This window comes from Mustela nivalis (genome assembly GCF_964662115.1).
Source record: "Mustela nivalis genome assembly, chromosome: 19".
In the NCBI taxonomy this organism is placed as follows: Eukaryota; Metazoa; Chordata; class Mammalia; order Carnivora; family Mustelidae; genus Mustela; species Mustela nivalis.
Window position 1 is genome coordinate 30,994,995 of NC_139038.1, and position 16,010 is coordinate 31,011,004.

At 52.2% G+C, this 16,010-nt stretch overlaps 1 protein-coding gene across 14 annotated transcripts in view; it reads right to left on the bottom strand.

The window, feature by feature from the left end:
* Positions 1–16,010, bottom strand: part of CLEC16A (C-type lectin domain containing 16A) — a 206,455-nt gene that overhangs the window by 99,024 nt on the left and 91,421 nt on the right. For all 14 annotated transcript variants that reach the window (XR_014306364.1, XR_014306365.1, XR_014306366.1 and 11 more), the window contains 5 exons: positions 15,732–15,841; positions 14,928–14,972; positions 12,322–12,372; positions 9,173–9,301; positions 1,317–1,437 (listed from right to left, as the gene is read on the bottom strand). Coding sequence is in view for 11 of the 14 variants with exons in the window: in XM_082714132.1 (XP_082570258.1) it covers positions 1,317–1,437; positions 9,173–9,301; positions 12,322–12,372; positions 14,928–14,972; positions 15,732–15,841 (456 nt within the window). In the remaining 3 variants the exon portion in view is untranslated. The remainder of the gene's footprint in view (positions 1–1,316; positions 1,438–9,172; positions 9,302–12,321; positions 12,373–14,927; positions 14,973–15,731; positions 15,842–16,010) is intronic.

The following is a 16,010-nucleotide window of genomic DNA, read 5'->3' on the forward strand; positions in this document are numbered from 1 at the left end:
TTTTGTTCAAACTCATCCAACCGTACACTAAAACTTAGTGAATTTTGTCGGGTGTAAACTGTATTTCACTAAAGCTGAGTTAAAGCTGTGGGGACCCTGTCCTCACCATACACCACAGAGAGTGGCCATCTGCCGCTCCTGCCTGCTCAGCTTCCATCTCTTTGTGCATTTCCTTTGAGGGCAACCTCCCTCCTCCCTCTCACATGAAGAGGGCCCCACTTCTCAAGAAATGGCCCCTACTTCCCAGCTTGGGGTTCGCCACATGACCCTGGCCTTGCCCAGTTGATGAATCACACTCCTCTGACAACAACTGCTTCAGGGATGGCCCACCAACCCATGCCAGGCGAGAGAGCCCTGCTGTGGACTTCCACAGGAAAAGGAAGCTCTGTTTCTGTCAGGTCTGCTTAGCTGGTTCAGCAGGATTTGAACTGCAGATGGCCACCTTGTTGCCACCTGGTGAGAGCCCTCCCAAAGATGAAGCCGGAACAAAGGGAAGCCGAAATGAGACAGGGTGGCAGCTTCCTGATGATGCTGCTTGAGCACCTAGATCCAGCTATGCCTGAAGGCAGACATACTCCTGGACTTTTCAGTGACACCAGCCAGTTCCCCTTTCTTTTTCCCTAAGCTCACCCAAGTTGGGATTTCTGTCACTTATAACCAAAGAATCCTACCATATCACAATGCCTCTAAGAAAGAGAAAACCACTTTGACCATCCATGTGCACCTGCCCTTCAGCAAATGGAGGAAAGCAAGAGTGGTATGCATGTGAGGCGGATTACAGGGGCTCGACCGGGCTTTGGCCCACTGGCACTTTTAATCACAGCCTCATGCTCAAGCTGCTGAGGAGAGCATGGCGCACTGTGTGGTTAGGGACGAAGCCCACAGCTGCAGGCTGAGCACACACTTCTCCAGCCTCCCCAATTCCGCCTCACCTCCAGGCTGGTGATTTGCACTTCTGCAAGTTCTCCCCTTTTCCGCAGCAGAGGCCTTGCATCACTAGAATCCAGCAGAGACCCCTTACTACACAAACCAATCACGCTCCGGTTATGTGGAGGGCAGGGACGACTCCCCCTCACCCCACACAGCTCCACCTGGGCTCTGGTAAGCAGAGCCCGCAGATGGACTGCCAGGGGCCCAGGAACAAGGGCCCTTCTTTGAGTCTGACAGGACGTGCACACTCTGTTAGCTTTTGGGACAGATCAACGGCGGAAGCAAACACAGGTCACACCCTGACCTTCCCCGTGACACCAGAGCCAGTGCGGCAGCGAGCGCATCCCTCCCTGCCCCTACCCGTCCATCCCCCGCGAGGGACTCACTCAGATCTAGCACGTCATCCGTTTTGATCAGGTCCTCCTCCCGCGTCAGGGGCAACTGGGTCTCGGGCTCCCCTCGCAGCTGCAGCGACAGGGAGCGGAGCATGAAGAACACCCGAATGGCCTGCGTGGACAGTTCAGGAGCAGAGGAGAACGAAACTGTAGTTATTCAGGGGAAGCACTCTGTGTGCAGAAATCACACAGGAACTCTTGATTTATACAAACAAAACCAAACAAAGTCCACTTGTCCCAGTATCATGGCCCTGGTGTTTTCGCAGCAAGGTAAATAAACAAATAATTGAAGGGTACAGGCAGTTTTTAGTTCTGCACAGGTCTGGACCACTTGACTTCAGCTGAGCACCTGTCCTTCTGCCAGGAGCTCTCTCCTAGTGCCATGTGACCTTCATGACACCCCTGCTTAGCAGGCAACCCCATTTTGCGGACAATGCACTGGGACCCCAGGAGGCACATTAAACTGCCCCAGGCCACACATCTGGGGGGACTAGAACCAGATCTCTTTCTTCCAAGTAAACAGGCACAGAATATGGAAATCCAAAACACAAGTACTAGTGTTCCAATGTCCCGCCTAGTGAATGAGGGGGCAGGGAAGGCCGAAGAGGGTAAGATGCTCGTACGACTCAGAGCCAGCCAGACTCCATGAAAATCCTACCCCTGCCCCTCCCTGAGTGAGGGCGTTTGCAGCACAGTCTTAGCCCCTGGGCCTTACCACAGCGAGTAGGCTGTGGATGGGACAGCAGCCCTGGCGCCTGGCTGGTGTGCCGTGACTTCAGTGCTCCAAGTGCCCCTCAGACTGCCCAGCCAGCTTTCTGGAGGCAGAGTCAGCTCCGTCAGCACAGGGATTCCCGGCCCGTGGAAGAGATGCCTGGGTGGCATCCAGTATGGCCATTGGGCATTCCCAGAGAACAGGAAAAAAGCAGAATTCCCAGGCCCAGACCCAAAGAAGTTGTTGTAGAAAACAGCTTTTACCCCGGACCCAGCATGCCCTGAGAGCATCCCACCCCGGGTCCTAGATTGGGGCTGAGTTGCCCACCGACGACAGACTGGGAAGCGGAGGTGCAGCCCATCGGAGAGGCCACCTCCATGCCACTTGCCCTGCCACACAGCTGATAGGCCTAGCTTCTGCATGAGCCTGAGGGAAGCAGCCCGGGAGTCGGCCATGTGAGCTCTGTGTCGGACTTGCTGGGCAAGGCCCCTGACCTCCGTGAGCTTCGATTTCCACATCTGTGAAATGGGGGCGGCAGTCCCTGCCCCGCAGGGCTGCTAGGAGACTCTGAGAGAATGCTGGGGGAAGTGGGGAGCCCCCAGCATGTGGGCAACCATCCTTTCCTCCAGCCACCCACTAGCTGGGCACGGGGGAGGGCATGGGGACAAACCACTGTCGCCACTGGTGAGCCACACAACGATGAGTTCCAGCCCACTTCTGGTCTTCCTGTTTATAGTTCCAAGGCTACAGGCCTGGCACACGGAGAGGGGAGGCTGCCCTTCCTAGGACAAGGTGCCTCCCAAAACAAAGCGGGGGACAGGCCTTGCACAGGCTCCTGCTGACCCAGGCAACAAGGATGCCCACCAGGACATTTAAACCCAAATCCAGTCTTGGCCTGGAACTGTCAGGAGACCTGAGCCAACGCCTCCCTCTCCTAATGGAGAAAACTGGAAGAACACGATTCTACCTCCTGGATGTATCCTGAGGCCCCGTGTTCCTCTCAGTCCACCAGAAGCACTAGGGAAAGATAAGCTTTTGTCGTATAATGATGTGGGGGGTGGAGCGGTGGGGGGCGATTAGCACTGATCTAATTGTCCTTAGTTTTTTACAGTACAGCCTTCCTAAGACATCTGCAACAATCAAAAGAAAAAGAAGTGCCGTTCCATTTTTTAAAAATCTTGCACCTTACTGCAAGAGGGAACTGCTATATGGTAAGAAACAGAGCCGGGAGGGGCAGAGCCATCCAGGTCCATTGGCTGGGGCTGCCTTCGCTGGGCTTGGAAGCAGCGGTATCTGATGCACGTGCCCCTTAACCAAGCACACAAGGACACCCCCATGCCTGCACCAGCCTGACTGCAGGAAGCCTGAGATGCGGGGGGCGGCTTGAACTATATGGCCATCTGAGCTCTCAAGGAAGAAGTCATGGCCTTGGATGCGAGGAGGAAAGGCCCACTGGTCAGGTCCAAACAGAGGGAATGGTTCATTTCAGTGTCAAAAATCCATTCCTCTCAAAGGTTCTAAAGGCAAGGAAATCAAGCAGGACCCTTGGTGGGGGGTGAGAAAAGAGAAACATGTGTGGCTTTCTGCACACCATCACTCTGAGAACCAGAAACCTCCAACAGGAAAGGAATTCAGGGGTGCCTGGGTGGCTCAGTGGGTTAAGCCTCTGCCTTCGGCTCAGGTCATAGTCTCAGAGTCCTGGAATTGAGCCCCACAGTGGCTCTCTGCTCGGCAGGGAGCCTGCTTCCCCCTCTCTCTCTGCCTACTCTCTGTTGAATAAATTTTTAAAATCTTAAGAAAAAAAAAAAGAAAAAGAAAAGGAGTTCAGAATTTGGCTCCTAATTTAGACCTTTTTGGTAAAACATAGCTTTTGTTCTGGAAGCAACACATGAAAGATATTTGTAGAAATACAAAATAATAATAATAATAACAACAACAATACAACAATAAAAATCTGAAGAATATGGAAGACACTGACCAGCCCCACAACTTTGAGAATTCACAAAAGAGAGATTAAACAACAGGATGAGGGTCCTCAAATTCATCGCACAGCCCCCTAAACCATAAGCACCCCATCCCTGCCTACCCAAGGCCTGCCAGGGATTGGCAGGGCTGGACCGTGTCATCTCCCTAAAGTGTTTTAATGACCCTCTGTGGTTCCCATTGTACAGACTGGAAACCAAAAGCTGGGGATGTAAGGCAGCCTGCCCACGGTGACTCAGCTAATAACCGGACTCCAAAGTCTGTTCTTCCAGCCATATGCCTTTGCCTTCAAAAGATTTAAGGCTTGGGACCCAGGCTTTTATTGAGCGCTGCTCTTTACTCTGCCAAATAAACATGCATTTTAAAAAGTATTAAAATGGAAGAAGGAATTATTGCTCTTTCTGATGCTTCCCCACAATGCCAGGAAGAGGGACTCTGGATGCGCACATTAGTTTTGGAAAGGGGTGACAGCTGAGCATGCTCGGATATAATCAAAATGCTCATCCCCTGTGCTCCAAGGTACCTGGGAGCAAGCCCTGCAGCTGTGTGGTAGGGAAGGCGCCCCCTAGGTGGGGGGGACAGCCTCAGGGTCAGACCATGCGAGTAAATCACGTGAATTCCCTGCGCCTGGGCTTGAGTTCTGGGAATGGGCTACCCACCGGCCCTGATCTCGGGGCCTCCCTGGAGGTGCGCCCACAGAACCCTAGGGCAGCCCTGGATTGAGCACTCAGGTCCAGCCCTCTCTCTGCTTCCCTTGTCCCATTTGTAAGCCACGGAGTTCGGGCAGCTGTCACCCGGATGAGGAGCCCACCAGGCCGCGGAAGTGGCTGTGAGAAACCAGTCACTCCTAAGTGGGTGCCGAAGCAGGGTCACCTGGGCCCAGCCCGCTGTGAAAACCCCTTTGGCAATATGGAGAGCATCACGTAGAAAATGTTCATGCCCCCGAACCAGAAATTCTACTTCTGGGAACTTTTCCGAAAGAATTAAGCCAAAAGAAAGAAACCCTGTGTTCGTGAAGCCTGCTCACGACAGTTTAGTTGAAAATAATGAATCCTGAGAGCACCAGAATGTCTAGCAGCAGGAAAATGCCTGAGTAAGTCACGGCAGAAGTCGCCAGATAAACTTTCTTACAGTAAGAAATGTGACTTGAATTAAAACTGCATCCCAGCACGGAAAGCTTCTCGCTGTACAAGGGAGAGAGGAAAGGAAAGGCTGGAAGGAAGACCACGACACTCTTCCTGCCACCACGAGAAGACGTGATTGAACAAAGATAGGGAGGAGACCCGAAAAGCGACGAGGCCTTGTTTGTTTAGGGTGATGAAATCACGGGAAGTTCTTTCCTTCTACTTTCGAAACCCTGTGAGATGTTCTTTAATGTGAAACACACAGCCAAAGAATAAAGAAAAAGATCCTATTTCCTCGCGGGCAAGAGCGATCAACACCAAAACTGTTGGTGGTTTTACATGGGAACAAGGAACAGAAGTCAGGGACAAATAAAGCTTCACGTGACTCTATTTCATAATGGCCTCCAAGATTACCACAGAAAGATGGCCGGTGGCTTACATTCAGATTTTGAGATTCACCAGAAATTTCTCTCCCTAACTCTTCTCTACCCTGGAACTTCAGTAGATGGCTAAAAACTCTCTTTCTTTCCCTCCTGGGACACTAGACCACTCTACCCCTGTTTAACCAATGTTTCCTAAACTCTTCGGGCCTGCCGGGCACCTTACAGCCCTCTTTCTTGTCTACTTTGGGCAGGAGCTAAGAGACCAGACACATGAGGACTTGAGGCTCAGGGAAGGTAAGCAACTTGCTCAAAGGCACATAGCTTGAGCTGGCATTGAACCTTGGCTGGTCCCACCAGCCTGGGCTTTTTCTTAACTGCTTCTCTCAGCTGCCCCTGGGATAGGTCGAGCCACATCCCCATTTCTGTTTCCATGTTCTCATCAGATGCCAGCAGTTCCCATGACCTTCGTTTCAATGTGAACTCCCCTTAGCAGCTAGCATGGCTCAGGGGCACTCTTGCCATTTGGGCCTTATTTTATATTATTTGTTCACAGTCTATTCTTGCATTCTGCACAGTGCCTGGATCCTAGAAAGCCACTCAACAAACACATCAAATGAAAGAAGGAAGAGAATAAATTGCAAAATGCAAGAGGGATGTCATGACTTTTGGTGTCAGTTGCCCCCCTGTGGCCTGCAAGGCCTGACCATCTTCCTCTCCTGTCCCCTCCACTCACTTGTCACCCTGCTCCTTGAACTTGCTACATTCTTCTGCGTCTCAGGGACTCGGCACTCACTGACCCCTCGACCCTGTTCATTTCTGCACCCTCAGGCCTAGCATCTAGCATCCAGTAGGCATCCAGGGGCTCTCTGGTGATTGAATGGAGGATATTTTACAAGTTAGGAATGATGCATTAGTAAGGGTTGTTTGAACTTCTTTAATAAGCCCTTAAAGAAAATAAAAGGTGGGATTTCTGAAAAGTGTCAGCCTCCTGAAAGTTAAAAGTCTGCTTGGTGGGGGAAAAAAAAAGAAAAAGAAGAAAACCTTTGAATCCAAAAAGATGAAATGGAATGTTCTTTGGATGAAAGCAAAGAACTTGAAACAAACCACATAAGCCCTCAATTGCTTGCTAAACCATACACTTCCTTCAGCTCAAATTCAAAGCACACTGCTGTGTTCTGTGTTTGAAAGGGACACAGGAGCTTAGCTTCTGGATGATTCTAGACAGCTGCCTTGGAACAGGAACCGGACTGAGGTGAGTGGCCGAAATCTTCCTTCAGAGCAAAGGGAAGTTTCTCTCAGGTAGATGGCTTCACTTTGAGATGGTCAGGGCCGTTTTATAAATCCTGCCACCTTCTCTCTGGCTCTAAACCCAGGGACCCTGAGACTTGAGGGCTGATTGTATAAACTCGTAGGACAAACAAAGGCTGAACAAGAGACCCCAGTGAAGCCCAAGGGCTCTCGGTCTGTGTTTCAGGCAGAGAGGTGGGCGGCACAGCCCTGGGAACTTACAACCAAGTGAGATGTCAGGGGCAAAGGGACGAAGGGAACCCCTACCCTTGAGAACTACTATTAGCCTTCTGTGCCCTGCCTTTCACTGAGTCTCCACAGTGACTCTGGCAAGGCAGGTATGTGCTGCTTTGAGATGGGAAAAGGAACCTCGGAGCCCAAGCGACCCTCCCTCTGCCATATGCCTTAGCCTTGAATTTCTCCCATCCTCTCCCGTGGATCAGGACCGTCTACCCCAAGCCAGCAGGGCCTGATGTCGGGATCAGCTAACAAGACTAAGGTCCTCCGTGGGCTCTAAGGCCCGGGAGCCTGGCCCCCTCCAGCCTCATCACTTCTCAAAAAGCCTCCCTCACTCTGGGCTCCAGCCATGTCCCCTCCCTAGGGGAGCCAGAATGAGCCACATCCGTCTGGGCCTTTGCCTCCCCTGCTGCCCAACCGATCCTGCTGTTGCCCGTTCTGCCCCCCTCCCCAGGGAGGATGAGGGGCTTGACTTCATGTTCCTTTAGCAACAGCCTCAGCCACACAGACTGGCAACACCCTCCCTCCCTTGCCCTGCACGTGGACTCCTTGAGGACTGAGGCAGTGTATGTTATGTCCCTGGTGTCCAGCACCAAGTAGGGCTAATAGATACAATGAAGGGAGCAGTGGGAAGAAGCAGGTCAGAGCGGCTAAGAGTGTGGGCTCTGGAGGCCACGCTGCCTGCACGGAGTCCTGGCTCTCCTACTTATTAGCTGGGGGACCGTGAGCAAATCACTTGATCTCATCATACCTCAGTTTCTTCCTCTGCAAGATAGGTTCCTATGATGCCAACTTCCTAGGACGGTGGCAGAATTCCATGAGGAGGGTCAGACAAAGAACTGGTATGAACGACACATGTGATATCAAACATGAGCTCATCTAAGTGTTGAGCAACTGGGGCCCCGGAGACCAAAAAAGAAGGTAGAGTGCAACCCAGAACAGCAGCTCTCACCACCCAGAGCCTTCCGGACCTCTGGTTCAGGGGACAAGGTGGGCCTCGGGGACAGGACCTCTGTGCTAGCCTCACCAGGAAACATCTCTGAGGCCAACCAAAAGGTGAGCATACCTGCCTGTGAACAAGTTGCCAGCATAACCTGTGTTTGTCAGAACCGGTCCTAAGGTACTGTCTGATGCCATGATGCCCAGTGCAAACAGTGCCACCCACAAACACGCTCGTGGGCCCGGCCACGGGGCCTGCAGGGCTGCCAGGGAGCCTGAGGAAGGAGGGTGTCACTGGCTCAGACGGGGTGGGTCCTGCCATGAGGTCTGTGGCTTTGGTCAGAGAGAAGGCAATGTTCAGTGACTAAAACACACAGGTCGGCTTTCCTCTGCAGTCCCCTCCCGCTCCGAGGCCTCCGAGGCAAAATCACCGCCCAGGTGGAGGAAGACCACGGAATCCTCCTGTTGGAGGCCAGTCCAGCAGGTCCCTCCTGCTTCTCAAAATCCCCAAATTAACACCTCGGCCTCTCTGGTCAGATGGGGATTAGCTGAGCAGCAGAGGGCAAGGAACTCATCTAATGCATCCATTCATGTCTCCAGGGAATGATTTTCTAGGAAGAGGTGATGGTGCTTTCTAAGAAAGAAACTGATCTTACACGAGAGATAAAATACCGTGAACGGCCCGCCAGCCAGCTTCAGAAAAACGGTGCTGATAAGGGATGCGCACTCCCACAGGGTTCTAAGAACTCGTCTGCTTTTCACACAGGGGAGCAGGCTGGCTAGAGTCACGGTCTCATGTGCGTGTGCCTCACCCCCAGAGCCCTCAGATATCTTACCATGGCGCTGTGGCACCGTCTCTGGGGGTCCCGAGCCCCTCTGGGAGGGAGTTTCACACCAAGGCCTCCCCTGCCCTCGCCTGTTCCAGGCTCAGAGGCGGGCCCCCAGAGCCAGGGGCTGGGGCTCTGCTCTGCACCAGCCAAGGCAGCCTCCCTGGCCCTCACATAGGGGAATCTCAATCCTGCTTCGGCCAAGGGCAGCTCACCTTGGGAAGTTCCTCCCAGTGGCGGGACGCTGGTGCAGGGTGGTGTCGTCCGCCCCTGTCCCAAAGTGGGTTGAAAGACAGGCTCTTGACCTGGTCAGATGGCGGCCCAGGAGAGGTGGGTCCCGCCTGCGCTTACTCACCCGCCGGGTCTTCTCCACGTCCCCACACGGCAGCCGCTTCACAAAGTCGATGCCAGTCAGTGGCGTGCCCGTGGGGGGCAGGAGGATGGAGGCGTCCATCATGAGATACTCCACGTTCATGGGCTTCATCTAGAAGAGAGACATCAAAGGAAACCTCACCAAAGGGAGGAAGAGGATGGAGCAGGTTACCCAGGCCCCTTGCCTGCACTGCGCACGGCAAGTGAATAAAGCGAGCCCACGAGAAGGCTGGCGTGAGGTCTCAAGGCAGCCCGGAGTGTGAGACATAAGCCTTTGTTTCCCAAGACACGGATTTTTTCCTTCCCTTGAGTGGCAGCTCAGACACTCCCAAGAAGCTGCCTCTGTGCTGTGAAAAGCTGTGGTCTCCCACCGGCTCATTCCCCCACACCCGGCCAGGAGCGGGGCCCTGATCTCAACCCGCCTCCCTCTCTGTGCTGTCAAGGATGACGAAAGCAGACGTAGTGATGGCAGCCCCCAGTTATCGTGGACTACGGACTGCGGGCAGGCGGCGAACTACAGGCTTTGCCTGCATGATCCTACTTAATTCGCCCAAGGACTCCACAAGGGATGTTTCCCGATCTGCTCATGGGAAAACAGTGACTCAGCTGGTGGGTGGCAGAACTAAGACACAGACCCAGGCCTGCCCTGCTCCAGAACTGACTCCTGCCACATGACCACCATCCCCCTTCCCTGCCTTGTTGTCTTTACCTGGGATCATACGACAGAGCCACTTATTGAGCATCTACTAAGTGCCAGGTGCCAGCAGGTCTCACTTCCTGCTGGACAGCTCTGCTTGCTGATGCTGTTCCTTATTACAGAGGGGTCAGTGAGCTCAGAGGAAGGGTATCAGCCCACAGCCTCTGGGCCACATGGGAACAGAACTGTCTGCCTGCTTCCATACCACCTCCAGGAAGTCTTCTCTGATTACTATGATATTTGGTAACAACATCTCCCCTCCTGGAACTCTGGAACTCTGCTGCATCAATACAGAGAGTGAATATCCAGAGAGTGAATATAACTCAGTCAGTTAAGTGTCAGACTCGTGGTTTGGGCTCAGATCGTGATCTTACGGTTGTGGGATCCAGCCCTCGGTCAGAGTTGGCTTGAGACTCCCTCCCTCTCCCTTTGCCCCTCCCTCTCTGCCCTTCGCCCTGATTGCACACTGAGTTTTGGGACATGGACACTTCATTTCCCTGACATCATAAAGGAATGACATTTCCCAAGGTAAATTTCCTAAAGAACTAACTTTACTCCTTCAAGCATTCCATGCTTTTTTGTGTGTCCTTTTGAGTTTTTGTGTGTCCTTTTGAGTTTTGTTTTTGGTTTTGTTTTTCAGAAAGTGGGCTTCCATCGTTACCACACCCTACATACAGCTGACTGACTACCCAGTACAGTTGTGATGAGGGCCCCGCTGTCTGGGCTAGGGAGCCGAGGAGACACTTACTGCATGTTGCCTGCCTTTTTCTTGTGGCCTCTGTAAGCAGATCTCCTGCAAAGCCTGGGGTGCCCCACCCCAAATCCCTTTATCCCAGGGCTGGGTGGTGGAGCCCTGAGCTACATCGGGGGCCACCCTTGGCATCACCTTCCGGCAGTGCCTTCCAGCCTGCCCGCCGCTCCCGAGCAGCCCCCCCACAACCTGGAAGCCGCCTATGGCGGGAGGGAGAGGAAGCCAATATGAGTGGTGCGTACACTCTCCGGGGGGCATCTCCTGGGCACCGGAGCCCAGGCGCGGGTGCGGGACCCATCTCACAGCCCGGAAAAATGAACACTGAGAATGTGAGCAACCCACGGAGGTCAGGCAGTTAGTAAGTAGCAACAGCAGAGGGGCGCCTCGGTGGCTCAGTCAGTTAAGTGTCAGACTCGTGGTTTGGGCTCAGATCGTGATCTTACGGTTGTGGGATCCAGCCCTGGGTCAGAGTCGGCTTGAGACACCCTCCCTCTCCCTTTGCCCCTCCCTCTCTGCCCTTCGCCCTGATTGCACACTGAGTGTACACTCTCTTGCTCTCAAATAAATCCATTTTTAAAAAAGGCAGATACTGAGCAGAGGTTTAGGAGCCCGAGCTTTTCCACATCGTCAAGTGACATATGAGCCTTATGTTTCCAACAGGAAACCGAACTATGGAGAACTGTGCTGCAGAACAGGACGTCCCAGGGACAAGCACCACAGCAGTTAACCCCCGAATCCACTCCCCTCTAGCGACCAGTCCAAAGAGTAGAAGACGGACACATTCTCCCAGGGGCTGGGGGAATAAGGGGGAAGCAGTGGCCATCTCCAGGTGAGAGGCATGCCTGAGCGGCCCGTACACCACCAGAGCAGGCCTTGGGCACTACTGTGGTATTTCTGGAGATGATCTATGCCAACTGACGTCTTCCCTGGAACAGGCTCTGCAGAGGCCTTGGAAGTGCCGAGAGCGAGGACGTGGTTAGGGCCCAGCAGTCCACACCCGGTTAGATGAGCTTGGGAGCCCAGAGCCACTTAGAGCAAGCGCTTTTGTCTTCGTGACACTTAGGTTTACTACAAACTTCTTGAATCACTCCCCTCTTTGATGAGCAATGTCCACGAAAAGGACATTTATCCTCTATTTACTGAGTGCCAACTAAGGGTCAGATGACAGGGATGCATGGAAATGAACAAAATGGAGAAAGCTGTCATCTTTGGAACTGATTCTTTCCCATGACTGTGCCTGATGGATGGAGGAGATAGGGCTGACGCTGAGCCGGTGCTGTGGACTCAAGGACAAGCAACACGCTAGAACATTCTGGAGGCACGGCAAAGGGCACTGGAGGTGAACTGCTGGGCTTTGGAATCCTGACTCTGCACCTCACTGGCTGGGCAGATGTGGGGCCTCACTCAACCTCTCTGATTCTTGCCTCCTGATCGGGGCGACAGGAGCAGTAAAAGAATGAACATATTCGTATCAAAGGGAATCTTCCCAACTCATCTCTGGCACAGCCCACAGAGGGGGAATGGGGGACCATGTGAAATTTCACCAGTGGTGGGGATCAAAAGGCACCGCTTCTGATTCACCTCCCCACCAATCTCAGCCGGAAAGGCCCCAGTTAGACGGTGTTCTCCCAGTTCCGCAGGACGAGTGCGTGGGCCCCCATGTGCGTGCCAGCCCCTCACTTACTGTCATGCTCCTGTACTCATCTTCAAACATGTCCAAGAAAATTTCTTCTCCCTAAAAAGAGAGGAAGGGAGAGAGATGATGCATATTTCTTTCCGTACACACCAAAGTATTACAAACCCCAGCTCACGGCTGTTGGGGCCATCTGCTTCTCAATAGTGATTCTCGTGAATCGCCAGGAAGGACGACACACACACGAACACCAACATACACGCTCAGACGAAAGCCCAAATATCATATGGCACTTCTCAACATTTCTCTTTTCTTTTTCAAGCATGTAGAGTTAAGAGTCCTTCTGTCAAGGCAGAGAATTAGAACAACAAAAAGAACACCATACGTAATGAAACTACAAAAGTGGGTGAAATTAGGAGTGTTTCTCCATCATCTGCGTGTTGAGAACAGGTGGAGAAATGAGAAGCCTGGTTCAGGGGCCACGTTAAATCCGTGGGGCTCCCACCTCAGAAAGGCGGCGTGTAACGAAGCATACTTAATGCTGCAAGTACACAGCTCACCCTGGTCGTTTCTGAGGCACACCCGTGAGGCCCCACGGCTCCGCAGGGCTGCGGTGGGTAAGACTCTGGCTCGGAGACTCACAAACCAGGGGCCCAGTTGCAGCTCTCCCTCTCAAAACCCCCCTCTGGTTCGCTGCAAGACTGGAATGACAGCCCACATCTATGCGGGTCACTGTGAGGATGTGTGGGTTTGCCGAAGTGAAGTGCTGGCTGCAGAGCCTGCCCCTGGGTCGGGGCTGGTAAATGCTAGCACTCGTGGTCACTATGGTCACCCTGGATGGAGCACAGCCCAGGAGGGGGAGGGAGTGGAGATGCAGTTGAAGGCACCATGGCTATTCAAACTGTCCTCTCTCCTGAGTCCTGAATCTAATTCTCTCTCTCTCACATACACATGCACACGGTCAGGATGGGAAAAGGAGCAATCCTTTATATATTTTTTACAATTGTCAGAACTACAGATAAACTTGAATATTCTTTTTTTTTTTTTTTTTTTTATTTGACAGAGAGAGATCACAAGTAGGCAGAGAGGCAAGCAGAGAGAGAGAGAGAGGAGGAAGCAGGCTCCCTGCCTAGCAGAGAGCCTGATGCGGGACTCGATCCCAGGACCCTGCGATCATAACCTGAACTGAAGGCAGAGGCTTAACCCATTGAGCCACCCAGGCAGCCCAAACTTGAATATTCTTGCATGGCAATAAGAATCATGTAAGAACCACAGAGATCACAATGCTGAGAAGATGCAAAAGCTTCTGAGATATTCTACTTTGGGTATAACCCTTATAGGACAAAAGAACAACCTGGGTAGGGGGAAGAGAGCTACAATTCAAATACAGCTCTCCTTAGGCTAAAGATAAATCCTCTGGGAAAATGCCTACCTATGTATCTCTGTCTTTCTGGGGGTAGAGCGAACAAACTAAGAGTAGTTATCCTGGAAAGAGACTGAAAGATGACTAATGCAGCCATGAGGCTCTCCCGCTGTCTTCTGGGCTTTGCTGAGGTCTTGTATTCTCGCTCAGAGGCTAGGCCCCTCAGGTTGCTAACGGGAGCCTAGGATCTCTTCCCCCATGTGTGGGGTCCCACAGTGGTCCCCCCTCATCTGGGCGTGGCCACCACGTGGCAGGTGCATGGGGTCATCTGTGGCTGCCGAGGTGGATTTCCAGGTGATAAGACCTCGTTTTCTCCCCACGAACACTGACAATAATAGCAGCTTAAAAAGCTTCCTGCAAAGAAGACGGGTCTGGTGCTTCTGTGCCTAAGATTCACGGCAGTTTGTAGAGATAATGAAAGGGGCTGAATGATAACAAGATGGCAGCGCCAACACGTGTCCTCCTCCAGGGAGGTTCTCAGCGTCAGCAAAATGACGAGGGGAAACTCCGGCTAACTGGACCTGGAGAGACCAGACACAGAGGTCAAAATCTCAGGGAGCCATGGGGCCCATGGGAATGTGGATTAACCCATCTCCTGCTGACAGATGATGCACTTCCCTAAGAGTATATCACGCTTCGGATATAGAGCAAAACAAAACCTTCACAGCCAGAGGTTTCAAAACTAACCATCTGGAATCTGAAGAGGACATCGACAAATTCCTCGGTGACTCGGAGTCATGGTGGTCCTTTACACAATCTCACTAAACTCAATGACGAAGATTTAGAAGCCTGTATGAGGCGTCCTGGCATAAATGTCTGTAAACGACACACACGCGTAGAATTCACGAATGTGTGAGTAACTCAAAAGTTATTTTATACGAAAAACACGGACACCTCACGAATGTATTCATTTACATAAGTAATCTACCCCCGTGCATGCATGCAATTTGCAACTTATGTATAGCCTCATCAATAACCGATTTCACGTATCATTGGATAAGCAAACTATCACAGACTAAGGGTGAGCGCTCAGAAGGGTTCTGCAAAGACAAGCACAGGCCGAAGAGTGCCAGGCCTGCTGCTCGGGGGTTGGACCTGGCGTGTGCTCACTCAGTGTGCACGGGTACAAGAAAGCACCAGGAACTTGTGATCGGTATGTGCACACGCCTAGATACGACAGTTCTGTGTCTGTGACACACACCAAGCTAGCCTCCCCTGCGCCTTGGCCACTTACCTTATAAAAATGCCGAACTAGGTGAACGCTTTCTTCTCGGGCACCCTGTTGAGAGAGGGAAGGTGTGAGGCAGGCCACTGAGTTGGGGAAGTCACCAATTCCAGAATCTGAGTGCACGCCAAGCAGATGAGAGGGGGGCTCATAGCCTTCAATCTATAAAGTGGTTTGTAACACAGAGGGAGGGAGGGAGGGAAGGAGGAGGGGCTCAAAATAAAAATGGGCAAAGGAGAGGAGACCCCAGGGGGGTGACGTGGAAAGTTATTAACATCCAGTTAGGTGGGGGAAGTGGGTTATAAACTAGGGCTATGGTGACTCTTACAATGTGTCAGTGTGTGCGTATCTGGAAAGACACACACCAAAGTGTCCACGATAGCTGTTCCTTTCTACCTTTGTACTCTCTAAATAAATACAAGATATAAATATATAAATATAATATATAAATCCCTCTCAAATAAACCTGAAAAGTAAGAGGGAAGACAATAAAAACTAAAAATGAGTGTAGATATTAGCACAGTAAACCATCAATACGTAAAAAGCATGCATGTGTTCGATATGTGTAAGATTTTTTTAATGCACAAAGAAAAATAATAAAATTCTGCTTAACAAATACAGGGCCACTAATTGTCACAGAAATTGCAGAAATTCCACAGTGAAGAGGGCTCCTCAAGCCAGTCTCTGAGGAAGGGTTGCTCCACTGGAATGACTGGGTTGCTGCAGACGCCAGGACCGGGGCTCCCATCTAGATCTAGCATCTTCCTTCCCTCGGCCGTGCGCGGAACCTGGGCAACAGGACGGGGCCCTCACCTCTAGGCAGGCCAGGTGCACGTCCTTTATGATGCAGCCCGTGCTGGTCACCACTTGCTGCTTTAGGAGCAGGCAGCTCAGCTCCAGCGTTGCCAAGCGGATCTTCCCATCTACAGGGGGAAGGCAGAGTCAGCCTGGTGGGAAGCTGTGAAACAGTGTCTTGCTTTGCCTACTTTGAGCTTAACAAGTCAGCTGACGGCCCCTCAACATCCAGCGGGGCCACAGAGGGAACTCACAGGCCAACCCCTTCCCAATTACAATAGAATGTTCCATCCACAC